At 48.0% G+C, this 13,734-nt stretch overlaps 6 protein-coding genes across 17 annotated transcripts in view; 1 reads left to right on the top strand and 5 right to left on the bottom strand.

Annotated features, from left to right (window-relative positions):
• Positions 1–1,984, bottom strand: part of Mical (Molecule interacting with CasL) — a 40,975-nt gene extending 38,991 nt beyond the window's left edge. For 8 of the 10 annotated variants that reach the window (XR_011160679.1, XR_011160678.1, XR_011160674.1 and 5 more), the window contains exon 1: positions 1,801–1,984. The gene's annotated coding sequence lies outside the window, so the exon portion shown is untranslated. Of the gene's footprint in view, positions 1–1,394; positions 1,530–1,800 lie in introns of those variants that run through there. The other 2 variants (XR_011160685.1, XR_011160675.1) reach the window with 2 other exon arrangements.
• A 92-nt stretch (positions 1,985–2,076) lies between these two features.
• Positions 2,077–5,071, bottom strand: EMC1 (ER membrane protein complex subunit 1). The gene has a single exon (XM_069062292.1). It carries the CDS (start codon positions 4,964–4,966, stop codon positions 2,339–2,341), a length of 2,628 nt encoding a protein of 875 aa, XP_068918393.1. The 5' UTR covers positions 4,967–5,071; the 3' UTR covers positions 2,077–2,338.
• A 97-nt stretch (positions 5,072–5,168) lies between these two features.
• ArfGAP1 (ADP-ribosylation factor GTPase-activating protein 1) lies at positions 5,169–7,685 on the bottom strand. 2 transcript variants are annotated; one of them, XM_069062299.1, is made up of 7 exons: positions 7,453–7,685; positions 6,835–7,370; positions 6,667–6,766; positions 6,415–6,537; positions 6,246–6,305; positions 5,974–6,167; positions 5,169–5,927 (listed from the first exon to the last, which is right to left on the bottom strand). In XM_069062299.1, exons 1-7 carry the CDS (start codon positions 7,510–7,512, stop codon positions 5,690–5,692), a joined length of 1,311 nt encoding a protein of 436 aa, XP_068918400.1. In that variant the 5' UTR covers positions 7,513–7,685; the 3' UTR covers positions 5,169–5,689. The 2 variants fall into 2 exon arrangements, with proteins under 2 accessions (XP_068918400.1, XP_068918399.1); XM_069062298.1 differs by having other exon boundaries at positions 6,667–6,781; positions 7,453–7,683.
• A 190-nt stretch (positions 7,686–7,875) lies between these two features.
• On the bottom strand, positions 7,876–9,742 carry LOC138141561 (gamma-soluble NSF attachment protein-like). Its single transcript, XM_069062300.1, has 7 exons — positions 9,606–9,742; positions 9,487–9,554; positions 9,350–9,434; positions 9,057–9,282; positions 8,936–9,006; positions 8,482–8,887; positions 7,876–8,432 (listed from the first exon to the last, which is right to left on the bottom strand). The coding sequence occupies exons 1-7, from the start codon at positions 9,662–9,664 to the stop codon at positions 8,346–8,348; spliced, it is 1,002 nt and encodes a 333-aa protein (XP_068918401.1). The 5' UTR covers positions 9,665–9,742; the 3' UTR covers positions 7,876–8,345.
• A 90-nt stretch (positions 9,743–9,832) lies between these two features.
• On the top strand, positions 9,833–10,342 carry Chrac-14 (DNA polymerase epsilon subunit 3 Chrac-14). The gene is made up of 2 exons (XM_069062301.1): positions 9,833–10,103; positions 10,196–10,342. Exons 1-2 carry the CDS (start codon positions 9,833–9,835, stop codon positions 10,306–10,308), a joined length of 384 nt encoding a protein of 127 aa, XP_068918402.1. The 3' UTR covers positions 10,309–10,342.
• LOC138141557 (E3 ubiquitin-protein ligase LRSAM1-like) lies at positions 10,299–13,690 on the bottom strand. 2 transcript variants are annotated; one of them, XM_069062293.1, is made up of 13 exons: positions 13,437–13,690; positions 13,146–13,388; positions 12,795–13,095; positions 12,653–12,744; positions 12,500–12,529; positions 12,196–12,297; positions 12,035–12,143; positions 11,742–11,985; positions 11,441–11,684; positions 11,225–11,391; positions 11,058–11,176; positions 10,779–11,005; positions 10,299–10,730 (listed from the first exon to the last, which is right to left on the bottom strand). In XM_069062293.1, exons 1-13 carry the CDS (start codon positions 13,488–13,490, stop codon positions 10,608–10,610), a joined length of 2,055 nt encoding a protein of 684 aa, XP_068918394.1. In that variant the 5' UTR covers positions 13,491–13,690; the 3' UTR covers positions 10,299–10,607. The 2 variants fall into 2 exon arrangements, with proteins under 2 accessions (XP_068918394.1, XP_068918395.1); XM_069062294.1 differs by lacking the exon at positions 12,500–12,529.
• Between the last annotated feature and the right edge of the window lie 44 nt (positions 13,691–13,734).

The following is a 13,734-nucleotide window of genomic DNA, read 5'->3' on the forward strand; positions in this document are numbered from 1 at the left end:
GACCACCTCGACACACGCGGCGAACCTCTCGCCTGGAAAACGAAGAGTTGGAGGCATTTTTCGCGAAACGAGCCGCATCAAAAATGAGTCCTTAACGCGCAGTTACAGTGTGACATTGGAAAAAATGGAGTGACTCAAGAATTATGACTAACGTTGACAATTTCTTCCAATGCCAAGTCACAAATAACCTCAGATGTTCCCTCGCAGTTCATTTGTTTATAGAATAAATTTCTCTTGTTTGTCTAGTGGAGGTGGACCCCTGCGTCGCATCTACGACACCGCTGTCCTTGTCCTCTGGGATATTTTTCAACATTTTGATCAAATCTCTGCACATCTAACAACACCAGAAAGACGCAAGTTTTCGACTTGTTCATGAAGTTCTAATTTTACAAAATATCTTACCTCGCCACGAGAAATATATTCACGTACACGTTTTTTCGGCATTCTAAAATACTTTTGTGGTGTTTTTAAAACCAAAACACTTATTCGTTCGGTACCTGATTTCGAGAAAAAAAAAACAAAATAGCAAAATACTTTGACAGGTGAGCCAAGTGTTGCCAACCTGACAACTTGATAGATTTAATTGCGTCCTTTCAAGGTCGCCAGATTTAAAAAAATTTGGCAATTAAACGATACAAACAGTAAATGGTGCCAAATCGGTGGCGATTAAAAGCGCATCTTGGCAAAAAAATGCAGTCGTTTCCACCGATTATATTGAAATTTGGTAATTTGACATTTATTTTACAGGTCGAACGTAAAAATTGCGAGACGTATCAAGTAGGTTCGTGTCAAGAGGCGGAAATGTAGGAACTAACCTCATTTAGAGTTCGTAACGTCTTGTTTATTGGAAATGTAACGTATTTAAGGATTTATCGGGTCTTTTAGCACGGTAAGTGTCGATTGCGATGCTATTTTCGATTACATCGAGTTGGCATTTGCGTCGCTTTTTTTGTTAATAACGTTTCATCCAGAAATACCAGGGTACAAGTCCACTTTAGCCATTACCTCATACCTTAATCCAATAAGAAACGAATAAATTGACGCTTATCAGTTTAAAATGGGTACGAATTGCTTGCGAGATTTGTTCGAGCAATTAAAAAAAGTGGGTATTACGCGCGTCGACGGCGAAAACCGCAAAGTTGGACGATAATAATGGTGTATTAATGAAATGCGATGGAGGAGAAGAATGAAAAGAGGATTGTTGGCGGAAAACGGCGGCGGCGGCGAGAAAACGGTCCTTCTGATTGGCGCTGTCCGAGCCAGTCGTCATGACATTAATGACATTATCACGAGGAAACGTGGGAAAATTTATTATAAATAATACTGTTGCAATTACGCCCAGAACACAATCCGCGTTTGAAGGACGAACGGCAAGGATAAATCAAGACACTCACTTCCGGTCCGGAGCGGCGGTGCAGGATCGAGTCTCGAAGGATCACTGGTGCATCACGCACGCCAAGAAAAAAAACAATTAATCACGCACTCACGCACAGCGTCCGCACTCCAGCGACGCCGACGGTCAACTGAAAGTAATGAAACTGAAACAACACCCGAATGAAAATACTTGCGGTTTGTTATTGGCGGCGGAAAACTTTCCGATCGTTCCGGGCTTTTTTCACCGGGATCTCTGGACAACGACGGGCGGACAAAGAGGCAGGAGCACGGGTCGAGATTTCAAGGATTTCGCTCACGCACGCGGACGCATTCAACGGCGTGCGTGACGGCGCGAGGCGATCGGCTGATTTGCGATTTTCTCCGGGGCGAAGACGCCCCACGCACAAATAAAAATCAAAAACTAACCTTCAAACGTGAGTCGACGGGGTTCGCACAAGTCGCCGGGAAAATTTGCACTAGTGTCCGATGAAGAGACTGGTTTTTTGTGGAAGCGGCGCGATTTTGCGATTTTTCACATTATGCTTGTGTTATTTATGAAATTTTGACGCGACGAACACATTCCTCAAACGTCAAACGCTAACTGACACTTCGGGTCGGGGCGACCTCTGCCGACCATCAACCAATTCTATCGGGTGGGCGGAGCCACGTCGAGATACACAGGGCGAACGAAAGAAGTGAAAATGCGTTTTTGATTTTTTTTATTTGGTCTTTTGTTACACTTTATACACGATCCAACAACTCTAGAATTTACAAAAATCCCGCTGCGTACGCCTCGAACGTCCTTATTTTACAAAATGCATGTATAAATACACAGTATCAAACAACAAAACAACTGATTTGATTGTACAACAGAACAACAAAGGTGCAAGAAACACAGAAAAACCATTTACTAACCAGAATATACAAACACAAGTTTTATTGCCTAATCAATTGAACCTATTTATTATTTCCAAGCTTGTCGCAGCGCCTTCTTTGACGCCAGGTACTTGGTGACGTAAGAGGCTAGAACGAGTCCGGACAGGACCAGAACTATCAACCTGTGGTCAAAGTCTTCTTTCAGCACATCGAAAGTCTTTGACGGCGCCACTCTAGTATAAAACAAGTCCAAACCGTGCACCAGCACGTGACTGGTACTCTCCAACTTGGCGGGCGCCACGTCGATCCTCTTGATTCGTCCCAGCGTCTGGTTGTAGTTGATGATGGCCTCGGACGGCATCGGGATCTCGGGCATGTACGGTATGCAGCTCTCTTCGGGCCCGCATGCCACCTCCGCGAACCTCGGCTGCACCAGCATCCACGGGATCTCCACCACGCTCCCGGAACTCATCCCCACCAACAAGAACTTATTCGTGATTCCCCTCTCGGTCAGCGTCACCGTCATCGAGGCCGGATTGGCCGGCAGGATGTACGACTGGGTCTGGATGTGGGGCAGCTGACTCACCCCGAACGAACTGAACGCGGTGCTGTTGCTCTGGATGTGGCCCTCGTACAGCTCCGCGGCCACGAGCTCCGTCCGCCTGAACCTCTCGTTGAAGAACGTGTAGACCAGCCAGTTCTCCGAGTGGACCAGGTGCACCGGCCCCTTGGCCTTCTTGTGCGAAGTCGAGTACAACACCAGTCCGGTGACCCCGTCCACCAGGTACACGCTGACGACGTGCTTGTGCAGGGGGTCCTCGCTCAGCGTCGCCAGCGCGATCAAATTCGGATTGACGTACTTGTAGTAGACGGACCTGTCGGGCAGGACGCGCCCCTGCGAGTGCACCCGCTCCGACACGGGCCTGGTGCCGACGGCGACCAGCTCCGACGGCCCCAGGTTCACCTCCCAGACCTGTCCGATCGAGAAACTCGCCGTCACCTTGTACCCCCGAATCAGACTCCCGTCGATGGTGTACACGTACGTGGTGTCGCTGTGCTGCCGCACGACCTTGCGCCCGTCTTCCGGGTACACGTGGAGGGAGTTGTCGCTGGCGACCACCAGGACCGGCTTGATGTGGTTGTCGTCTTCGTGGGGCAGCAGCACGGCCTGCTTGATCTTGTACTCTAATCTCTCGATCCCGCGACTCGACGCTCCGGTGATCGGATCGAATTTGAAGATGACTCCGTTGCCGCTGTTGCCGTCTTCGGCCAAGAGGACGCACTGGCCGGGTAGAGGGGCGTAACGCGCGGTCCTCTGCACCAGGAGCATCATGGTGACGTCGTTGAAGGGCTTGACGTTCGGAAGGCGATAACTCCAGACGATCGACCCCGACAGGGTGTCGATTCCGAAGAGTTTTCCGACGCTCGTGGCGACGACGATGATGCGGTGCAAGCCGAAGTCGTCGCGGACCAGGCCGTTGTTGCCCAACAACTGTCCGCTCAGCAGAAGATTGTAGAGTTGTTTGGTTTGCGTGGAGATGCGGTGAGAGAACATGCTGATGATGTCGTTGGACGCCGTGGTGAACTCGTTTTCGATCGAAGCGTCGAGTTCGGACACCGGGAGTTCGAAAAACTCCACGGAGACGATGTCGCTTAAGGCCTCCTCGCGCGTCCACACGACTTTACCTTCCGGTAGACGCACCAAAGTTAAGGCGTTGTCGGTGCTGGACAACAACAGATCACAGATGGCGCCTCTGCACTGGCCTGCCACCACATAAGGACCTCCTAGACCCAGAGGGTAGTCCACTTCTACTGACACTCCCTCTTGTCCCGTCAAAAAATCAACCGCTTTGACTCTGATCAGTTTTTCCGGGTTGTCGAAATTCGCCTCCAGTTGGTAGATGGCGTTGTCGACGTAGATGGCGTTGGGGAGGAGAGAGTGGGGCAAACTCTTGACAGACTCACCTTCTATTTCCACCACCCTTGCTCCGTTGTTTTTGATTAATAGAACGGCCGGCACGGGGGCCTCGAACTCGCTCAAGTGGACGCTTCCGGTGTCGGACTCTCCAATTAGCGCTTGCACCGAGTGGGATCGCGCTCGGGGCTCGTCGGTGATCACGTCAAACCAGAACAGTTGTCCGTTGGAGACACAAACGAAGTAGGGAGTCGCCGTTGCACACTTGTTCGGGGCCCCCACCCAAGTCTCGACGAGTTTGCGAGTCTTGGAGCGCACTTCTCCGGTTTTTGCGTTGTAATGCGTCACTTCCATATGCGACCCTGGGACTGGGGCGACGTGGACAAGGAGGTCCCCCTTGACCATCCAGAACGAGTCGACGTCTCTCTCCGTGACTATGCTCCATTCGTACAGTAAGCTCCCGGTGGGGGCGTCCCAACCGCGCACGTAGAAACTACTCTTGGTTCCCGAAACGGTGATTATGTCTTTATCTAGGTGTAAGAGTTGGGGCTGCTGGTCGACTGGACTCTCCATCAGCTGGCGCCATTGGATTTGGTCGTTTTTCAGGCTTAAACTGGCGAGGACGTTCTCTTGCGTGGTCACGATGAGACGTTTGTTGTCGAAACGAGCATGTTTTACTTTACCGATAAATGAGCGCTTCCAGTCGAATTTTCCCACTTGGTCTTCGTATAAGGCGTTCGAAAGGCTTATCCAGAGGATCGTTACTGATATTGTAGCTATTATCGATCGAAAATTAGCCATTTTTACTACATCGAACCTAACCTCTAGGGTAACGTACCCACATAACCTCACTCTCTTGACAACTTTGACAAGTCACCGCCACCACAGGAAATGTTAAATCGACCGACGATAAATCTCTAGTTCCGAGTTTTGACGCGGCGCTGGCGCATCTAGAAATTCAACGAACCCTTTTTATGTGGCAACGGGTCAAGGACGGCCAAACTAGTGAGTAAAATAATGTTTATTCGTTATTTTAAAACTGGAGTAAAACATGGTTTATCATAATATACATAGACGCCCTTCTCAAATTCAATCTAAGCTATATGCTACAGGAATATTTACAGTAACAGCAACTTTACAACAATAAATGCATTTCATCCGTTATTTATGGTTTTGTGCCTTTTGCAACAGTGACCAAGCTTACATTTTAAGAGGAAGTTTACCTTGATTCAATTTTGCAGTCTTTGTTACAAAACAGAGTTGGACAATGGACAAAAAAAATAATCTCGTTTTGTATTGTTGAAGCAACAGTTAAGTGACGTTCGTCTTTATTTTGTGACATTTAATGGATGTAAACTGACAACAAATAAAGTAGTAAAACTGCCCGGAGGCAACACTGAGCTAAAAAGTGAATATAAATTGACTAATAAAAATACTCTGAAATGTATGAACACCCATGATGTTGACGATAAGAATAATGTTAATAATCTCGATAAATAAATTGGTCTAATTTGGTCACGTCCATTACTTGTTGAGACTCTCCCACAGTTCGTCGTCGCCCCATTTGTCATCCCAAGTGGGTTTCTTTTGTTCTTTGGACTTTTTCTCCTTTTTACTGTGCTTCTGTGATATCGATCCGGTGGGCGAGGTGGCGCTGCTTCCTGAAAAGTCCCTAGAATCGGACTGGTAACCCTGGTGGTCGCTCTGGTAACCCCCCCAACTGCCGTCCCAGTTCTGTCCTGGGGACTTGGGGCTCGAGGCCCTTCAACGACGATAAAAAATCGCAATCACGAAACGTGTCTAGTTACCTCGATCCTTGCTGACTGCTGCAGCTCCAGTCTTCGTCCCTGACGTAGCCGTTGCCGCTACTGACCAACGAAGACTTCTCCCCCGGGGAGTGGTAGTTGTCGCCGCCCACCTGGCCGTACCCTCCCGAGTGGTAGTCGCCGCCGTTCCCCGAACCCGCCACTTCTCGCCACCCCTTCCGTCCCAGCTCTCCCATCTACACAACATATTTTTTTGTTTTCAACTGGGGGAATGTCAAACGCGCGATTATTTGATGAGATTCTTGTTGCATTACCTTATTGGTGAGACTAGTTATCTGTGTTCCTACATCTTCTAATAAAGAACCCTCTTTTACCTGACACATGAAACACAAACGAAATCAATATAAAGAAAAATAAAACATCGAGATGGGCAGTGAAAACCATGAAGAAAGGTAAAGAAAAACAAAAGAAAATAAAACGAACCTTGTCCCCTACATGTGAGCTAATATCAACTACCTTCTGTGTTGCGAGTCCGCCATATTTGACGGCGTTTTCGGTGGCTTTGCTCGCGATCTTGGTCGCCGAAGAGGACAAGAACGACCAACCCTAGACGAAAAAACAATTAAAACAAACAAAAAATCAACCAAACAAGTCACATTTTTCTTATTTTTGGGGACACGGTAATAAGGCAAAAACGTGATTTTTTTGGTTACACTGCACAAAAAAGTAAATTACGCTGGCCAAGGACGACATCGCCGAGTCGACAAACTCCTGAGATTGGCTCCTAGGGGGCGGCTCCATCGTGTACCCGAACCCGCTGTACTTTCCGCCTTGACTGGGGGGCAAGTCTCTGAACAGATGAAAATCAACTCTTGGGCATGAACAAAGGAAAAACTCGTTTACCCTCTCCTGGTGGCGTTCTCGGCTTGCTTCTTGGCGAAGAACGCGTCCTTCTGGTCCTTGAACTCGGTCGTGTTGTAGTTCTGGTAGCCCCCCTGGTACGAGTCCGAGTTTTGGTACGTGGACGAAGAATTTGAATACGAATTGCTACTCGAACTATAGTTATTAGTACTAGAACTAGTGATCAGACTCCCTGTATAATTCTGAGCCGGCGACTTTTTCTCGTCCCATGACTTGCCCTGGGCCAGCGTCGAGACCTTGTCGCGGTAGAGGGCGGCAGCTTTCGTGTTGTATCGCTGCTGGATGGTCATGTGATCGTCCCAGTCGGATTGAGCTTCGAAAAAGACTCGCGCGTTGCGGTTGCCCCCGACTTTCATCTTTTCCAGTTCGACGTCTTTCCACTTGTCCATCGTGACGGATCGGACAAAGGAAAGGTGCACGCCGAGGCCTCTGTGCTTGCCGGAGCACTCCAGGCAGATCCATATGCCGTACGTGACGGACACCCACTGGGGGTTGTGTGTGCCGCACTCGAAGCATTTCTGTCACACAAACGCCACGTTATATTCGATGGAAAAAAATATCGGGCCGCATTCGAAAGGGAAATGACCTGATTACACTCACATCGTTTTCGTTGTGCGGTTTCAGCTCCTGTAAGACACGTCTGGTCCGGGGACTTGCCATTTTCGCAACTAACTAAATTCGACGGGGCGAACGGGCTGGTGGTGGACACGATCAACACGGCGACATGTTTTATACAAAAATAAATTAAAAGCTGATTTAAATAATATTAAATGTCAAACTGATGTTGACGTGTGAGATTATTCGATATGAAGTGAATGACATCGGTGAAATTTTACTGCCAACCCGACAGAGCCAAATGCACCATTACGGAAATGGGAAAATAATTGCATCAATTTATTATTTTGATCCTGGAAACAAATCTAAACAGCATCGGGGCCCCCCGAATGGGTTCTCGAAGAGAGATTTTGATGGGTCTCACAAAAATACAAATTTGCAGATAGCCGGAGGAAAGAAACGAATCGAGTGATTTTTGCTTGTATTTACAACAAATAGGTACAGGAAAGTTACAATAAGTACATTTATTACTTCAAATTGTGTCGTAAAATTATCGAAACTCAAACCTACTATCTACAAGCGAGATTTACGAAGAAAATAACAGCGTGATCATTACATGCACCCCCATACAAAACGCAGTCCAACCAAAACACACTTCCACATTCATATTTTCAAATAAATCAAATTGACTCTTTTATCAGTGATAACGACTAGATTAAATGGAGGAAATGTACTTATTTGTGAACGAAAAGACGCCCGATTAATAAGCTAAGAAGCCTACTCGAAAACATCAGGTCAGTCGTTGAATGCAAATCGCTGGAAAATCTCGGCGGCAAACGAAGCTAAAACTTTGAACCTTGATGGAATGTTAAATATCTTAACACAACTCTCCACTATAACTAGAACTCAACAGGAAAAGGTACAACGGAAAACATCGCTTAACACAGTCCACCCTCGAACTCGTCCTCACTGGCGCCCTCTTTCGGCTCGCTCCTCTGACTCTCCCCCTTCTCGTCTGGGCGATCCTGTCGACAGAAATCATTCACGTGGAGAACGTACCGAAGAGCAACTCACCTCGATGGTGGCGGTCGTTTGCGAATTGGGTGAGACGTAAGATGGGGCCGCGTTCTCTCTGACGCTGGCTTTAGGAGGCTTGGCTATGCCCTCCGGTAGCGGCATGTCCCTCGCCAAGATGGCGTACTCTACGTCCATGTTTCTGATGAACGGGTTGCCGAGAGCCGCTTTCGCCGCCTCCTGGTCTTCCTCGTCGTACGCTTGGAGGAGCATCTCGAGAGTTTGCACCTCGGGGGCGTCGCAATAGTTCCCCCACTCTTTGAACGCCTTCTCCGCCGCCACTAGGTCGCCTCTGGTGAGCTGGACAAGAACCAGAGCCACGGCTAAACGACCGGCGGCCTGGCCGGCCCCGCACTCCCGGTGAAGGTCCAACTCGCGCCTCACAGCGTCCGCAGCTGAGTCATACCTACAAATTTTAGTTTAGGTTGGTAGAACTGAGACTCAAGCTACTCACTGTTGAAGCTTAACGTTAATTCTTGCGACCTTGCTCACGTACTCGGCAGCCTGCCGCGGGTTGTCCTGGATCTAAAAAAAAACATATCTGTAACAATTCCTTTCAAAACAACTTCCACTACCATTGCTATTTCGGACGCGTGCTGGAAGAGTCTGAGCGCCTGTTCTGGATATCGCGATTCTAATATTTTGGCCGCTCTCTCGAGAGACGACGCCGCCTTCTCAGCGCTTCCATTGGATTGGAACATGTTGGCAGCCCTCTCTGCCAGAGATGCAATTTCCTGCAGCTCTCCCAATTCCTTGCATACTAAAACGCACTGGTCCAGAGCCTTCGCCGCGTTAAACACTCTAAACAGCGTTAAGAAACAAAACTTTGCATGGTGTGGGCGGGGGCACCTCGCTACAAAAAGGATACGCTCTGTTCTGCTTGTGACAGTCGACAACCTTCAAAAGACACTCCTTGCACTGCACGAAGTTCTTGCAGTTGCGGAAACAGGTGGCTGTAACCGACCCCTTGAGAAACCGCCCCCTTCAACACACACAAACACAAACCTGCTTTGTCGTACTCGTCCGCGGCGGAGTCGTAATCGGGCCGCCATTTCAGCAGCGACGTCTTCAAGCTGCAAAATCGCGAATTACCAAACCGGACGCCCCGCAGAGGGTGCACTTACTGCTTTTCGGCGTTTCGGATGTGCTCCTGACCCTGCTCGTTCTTGTGGCTGGTATCCATCGCACTTGTCTGCGTCAGTTTACAGGTGATTTTGACAGAATGACGGTGGGCTGGTCTACGACTGTTGGCAACACTGCTTCCCCCACATCACCCAACACCTGTCAACCGGCACGTTTTTGGTGGGAAAATGTCAATAATAACAAATTTCGATTGCGTTTGTTGTCGATAATGGCCGAGAAACTGGAAGATTTGAATTTGCCGAACCTCACCGTGCAGAAAATTATCAAAGACGCGCTGCCGGACAATGTGAACGTGGGGAAGGACGCCAGGTCGGCGCTCTCGAGGGCAGCCTCTATTTTCGTGTTGTACATAACGTCGCAGGCCACGAAAGAGGCGCAAAAGGTGAACCGGAAGACGCTGCTGGGACTGGACATAATCAAGGCGCTGGAGGAGCTGGAGTTTGACGAGTTCGTGGAGCCTTTGCAAATTATGCTCAAAGGTGAGTGAAACTGACAAAATGCCCTCACTGTCTTTGTTTTTAACGTTTAAGAAAATTGAGGAGTCAAACAAAATAAAAATGTTTTGTTTTAGAGTTTAAGGAGGCCAAACAGAAGAAGATTAAAGCCAAGAAGAGTGAGGATGTGGAAATGACTGAAGAGGTGGAGGAGGAGGCGGTGGAAGAAGAAGAGACTGGTGAAGCATAGCTCGACTTATTTTATTAATAAACTATTTTCTAAATATAGTTTTATTTGAAAAACCACAATATCACTGATTCGTAACGGTAAAAATAACGCAACATGCAAAGAGAGTAAAATTTCAACTAGGTAATAGAAATGATCCATACAAATTGAAGAATTTAAGACTAGATTAGTCGTAAGGCCACACAGAATGTGCAAATTCACAGTTGTCCGTCAGTAACAAAATAAACACCGATGAGCAGTTTATAAATTTCATATTTGGCAGTTGAACGTCTTTTCATGCTTCTCGTTGGGCAAATAAATAGTTACGAGCTGACGACTCGAATTTTGCGCTCGATCTCCGTTCTGCACATTGGACATTCAGTCAAGGTCGTCGGACACTCTGCGCAGCAGCAAAAGTGTCCGCACGGCACGAAGATCACTTCGCACTAAAACAAACAAATCAGTCTGGCCGAACCTCGAAATTAAACACTTACCGCTCTATCGAGACAAATCGCGCATTCGGACGCCATAGTTGTGACTTGGTCCAATGGTGGCGCACTCGCCTCCTCTATCGGTAACGCAGGCGCAGTGGGCGTCACGGGACTCTTGCACGCTTTCTCCTTTTTGTACATTTGGAACGCGTCTAGAATGTGCATTCTGTCCAACCTGTTGGTAATTCCGGCTTCGCTCAGGTCGCTTTCTGTGATGTTTTCGACGTCGTCTGAAAACAACTCAGTTGTGAAAGATGCCACTAGAGGGTCTACACTACTTGCATTGACATTGCGTCATCTTGGCTAAAAACGGTAGACAGTTGATGACTCCGTTGAGTAAGAGGGCCTGTGCGAGCATCGGGTCGATGTTCTTCTGCGCCTCTGACAGTCCCTCAGGTAACCTGCACGACACAGTTAGACACGAACCGACAAAATGATGCAAAATGTACTTGTCTAACAGCCTCTGGTACTGCTTCAACCAGAAATCTTCCGAGTTGCAGCTGAATTCTTCCAAAGTCTGCAGAGTGGACAGCAACTGCGCCCTCCTTTGCTTCTGTTGTTCCAACAGATCGATCAAGAGGCACGACAGATCGATTCTCTTCTCGGACAAGTCGTTCTGAAAGAATTTTAACAGTTGCGTGTCCGCAAGAGTCGCAGAGACTCACCAAATTGTGGTCGATTTCCAGTTTCCTCTTGTCCATTTCGATGAAAGTCAATGCTGCCAACTGCGACTCTACCAACCTGACTTGCTGCAACAATCCCCAACTCCTGGCGTCTCCTCTCTCTAAAAGCGCCCCGACTGCCACTTTTTGTAGGTCGCCATCTTCTTGCAGCTTCTCCAAAAGCTCGGCTTTGTGCAAATCTTGACTTTGCAATATCTCCGTGACGCGGTAGTCGTAATGAGTTTCCCTGAATCAATGAATCACAAAGTTACTAAAAATACCGACAAAATCCCTAGAAACTGACATTTCTAGAATATTCTTCGATGCTTCCACTCGACTGTCGTGGAACTGTTGGAACCTGATCAGTTCCTGCTCCAGCAGGTCCTCCATGTTCTCCAAGATGTCGTCCTTTCTCAGCGCTTTGTTGTACTTGTCCGCGGCGGCCAACAAGCGCTCTTCTTCCTCGCGTTCTTGTTCCAAAAGCTGCGCAAGTGGTTCGCTGTTCAGCGCCAACAACTGTTTGATGGCACCGTCCGCCCTTTGTTCGGCTGAAACGAGAAACATGAGAACGGGAAGTTTTGCGAACAGATCTGACACCTTCTAGGACCATTTCGACCAGCTTGAACCGCTCCACCTCTTTGAGTTGTTGCAATTTGACCAGTTTCGAGTCTAGTTTGGTCTGTCGCCGAGTGATGTCGGCCAAAAGCTGAAAATTTTAATTCGGGTAGAAATAGGAAAGTGTTCGAGTCGTGATCTACCTGGTTCTTGCTGATTTTCTGGGCGTTCGCCAGTTCGAACTCTTGCTTCTGTAAAAGCTCGTTGGCTCGCTCCATCTCTAAGAAATCTTGCAATCTTTGTTTCTAAAATCGTACAAGCATCACATTTTACGTTTCTGGCGGTCGGTATCGCGCTAACAAAACCACGAACGAGAATTTCGAATGTGTATGAACGCAGCCAAAAAGCAACGAAAAAATATGAAACGAAACGGAAAGCGAACTAAAGCGTGTAATCGCTACAAAGCACTCAATAATTATCGAAAAAAATACGTAAAAACAAACATGCCTTAATGTTTTCTAGCTTCCATATTTTGGCCTAAAAAAAACATAAGAAACTCATTAGAGAACGATGAATGGTTAAATCTATTGCTTTTAAGCAATAACGATGTTATGTACAGGAGAGATCCACCACTGTACCTCTGTACGTTTAAGAAATTACCTCGAAAGCGTCAATTTGGTCGGCGCTGTCGTCCACATCTTCGACGACCGAGTCTTGGAAGTGGTCGGGCCCCAGATAATCAACACCCACGTCTGAAAACAATCGCGAAAAATCAATCCGTCACACTTCACGCGCCAATTACCGTTACAAACGTAGCGCAAGATCGCTTCGGCCCCTTGCGCGACCACCTCGCTCGGTGGGTACACAAATCTGTCCGGGTCCAGTTCCAAAGTGGTCAGTCTCTGCGCCTGACAAATGCTCTTGGGCAAATGCTTCAGGTGCTTGTTCGCGTTCAAGCTCAACAATTTCAACTTCTTTAAATGGCCGAGATTCTGCGGTAAAGCTTTCAACGAGTTATTGGCGACATTCAGTACGACTAAGCTACTTAAATTACAAATTGTTTCAGGCAACTTTTTTAATTGATTATCGTTCAGATACAGCTCCTGCAACAAAACGCGGTCAGAATCGGTCGAGGGCGGGGCTGGAGGTGCACCTTTAGGTTTTTCAACAACTGTATGTCATCGGGAAGATACACAAAGGCATTGCTGTGCAAGTCCAACACTTTGAGTAAGAGCAGGTCCTTCAACTGGCCCCCGCCGGACAGAGACGTCAGACGGTTGTCGTCTAGGCGGAGCACCTCTTTGAGGAAAACCCGGCAGAGGGAGTAGATCCCTTGGGGGACATTTTGGAGGGCGCACTCGGACAAGTCGAAGATCGGCTCCGGTGCTTCTCTCGCCTGCAAGTTGTGGGCGGAGAGGGCGCGCTTAACGGACTGGGTACTTACTAGGTACAGCTTGTGCTCTAGTCGGGCCTTGTTTTCTCGGCTCCTTCGAAACATGGCCGCTGCATCACACCGCACTGAAGGCACTGACGAAAGACGCGGTCGACTATTACGTGAGACAGATTAGAGGCCCTGCGACTTTTCCTCCGATCGTCTTATTAATGATGAGCGCACGTTGCGCAAATATTTGTTTTGATTGTATTGACATTGAACGAGCACGAAACGTCAACTGTCAAACTACTGTCACTCTTATTTGTCAATAAATGGAGCACCCTGTAAAGCGCGCTTCACACCGGAATCG

This window comes from Tenebrio molitor, chromosome 1 (genome assembly GCF_963966145.1).
Source record: "Tenebrio molitor chromosome 1, icTenMoli1.1, whole genome shotgun sequence".
Classification (NCBI taxonomy): domain Eukaryota; kingdom Metazoa; phylum Arthropoda; class Insecta; order Coleoptera; family Tenebrionidae; genus Tenebrio; species Tenebrio molitor.

Coding starts and splice junctions, on each gene's coding strand:
- EMC1 (XM_069062292.1), bottom strand. CDS start 4,966: ATGGCTAATTTTCGATCGATAATAGCTACAATATCAGTAACGATCCTC.
- ArfGAP1 (XM_069062298.1), bottom strand. CDS start 7,512: ATGGCAAGTCCCCGGACCAGACGTGTCTTACAGGAGCTGAAACCGCAC. Junction 7,371..7,452: donor AACCGCACAACGAAAACGAT/GTGAGTGTAATC, acceptor TTTGTGTGACAG/AAATGCTTCGAGTGCGGCAC. Junction 5,928..5,973: donor AGCAGTCAGCAAGGATCGAG/GTAACTAGACAC, acceptor TCGTCGTTGAAG/GGCCTCGAGCCCCAAGTCCC.
- LOC138141561 (XM_069062300.1), bottom strand. CDS start 9,664: ATGGATACCAGCCACAAGAACGAGCAGGGTCAGGAGCACATCCGAAAC. Junction 9,435..9,486: donor GGACGAGTACGACAAAGCAG/GTTTGTGTTTGT, acceptor GGTCGGTTACAG/CCACCTGTTTCCGCAACTGC. Junction 8,888..8,935: donor ATTAACGTTAAGCTTCAACA/GTGAGTAGCTTG, acceptor TAAAATTTGTAG/GTATGACTCAGCTGCGGACG.
- Chrac-14 (XM_069062301.1), top strand. CDS start 9,833: ATGGCCGAGAAACTGGAAGATTTGAATTTGCCGAACCTCACCGTGCAG. Junction 10,104..10,195: donor TTTGCAAATTATGCTCAAAG/GTGAGTGAAACT, acceptor GTTTTGTTTTAG/AGTTTAAGGAGGCCAAACAG.
- LOC138141557 (XM_069062293.1), bottom strand. CDS start 13,490: ATGTTTCGAAGGAGCCGAGAAAACAAGGCCCGACTAGAGCACAAGCTG. Junction 13,389..13,436: donor TAGAGCACAAGCTGTACCTA/GTAAGTACCCAG, acceptor CACAACTTGCAG/GCGAGAGAAGCACCGGAGCC. Junction 11,986..12,034: donor GGTCGAAATGGTCCTAGAAG/GTGTCAGATCTG, acceptor TTCTCGTTTCAG/CCGAACAAAGGGCGGACGGT.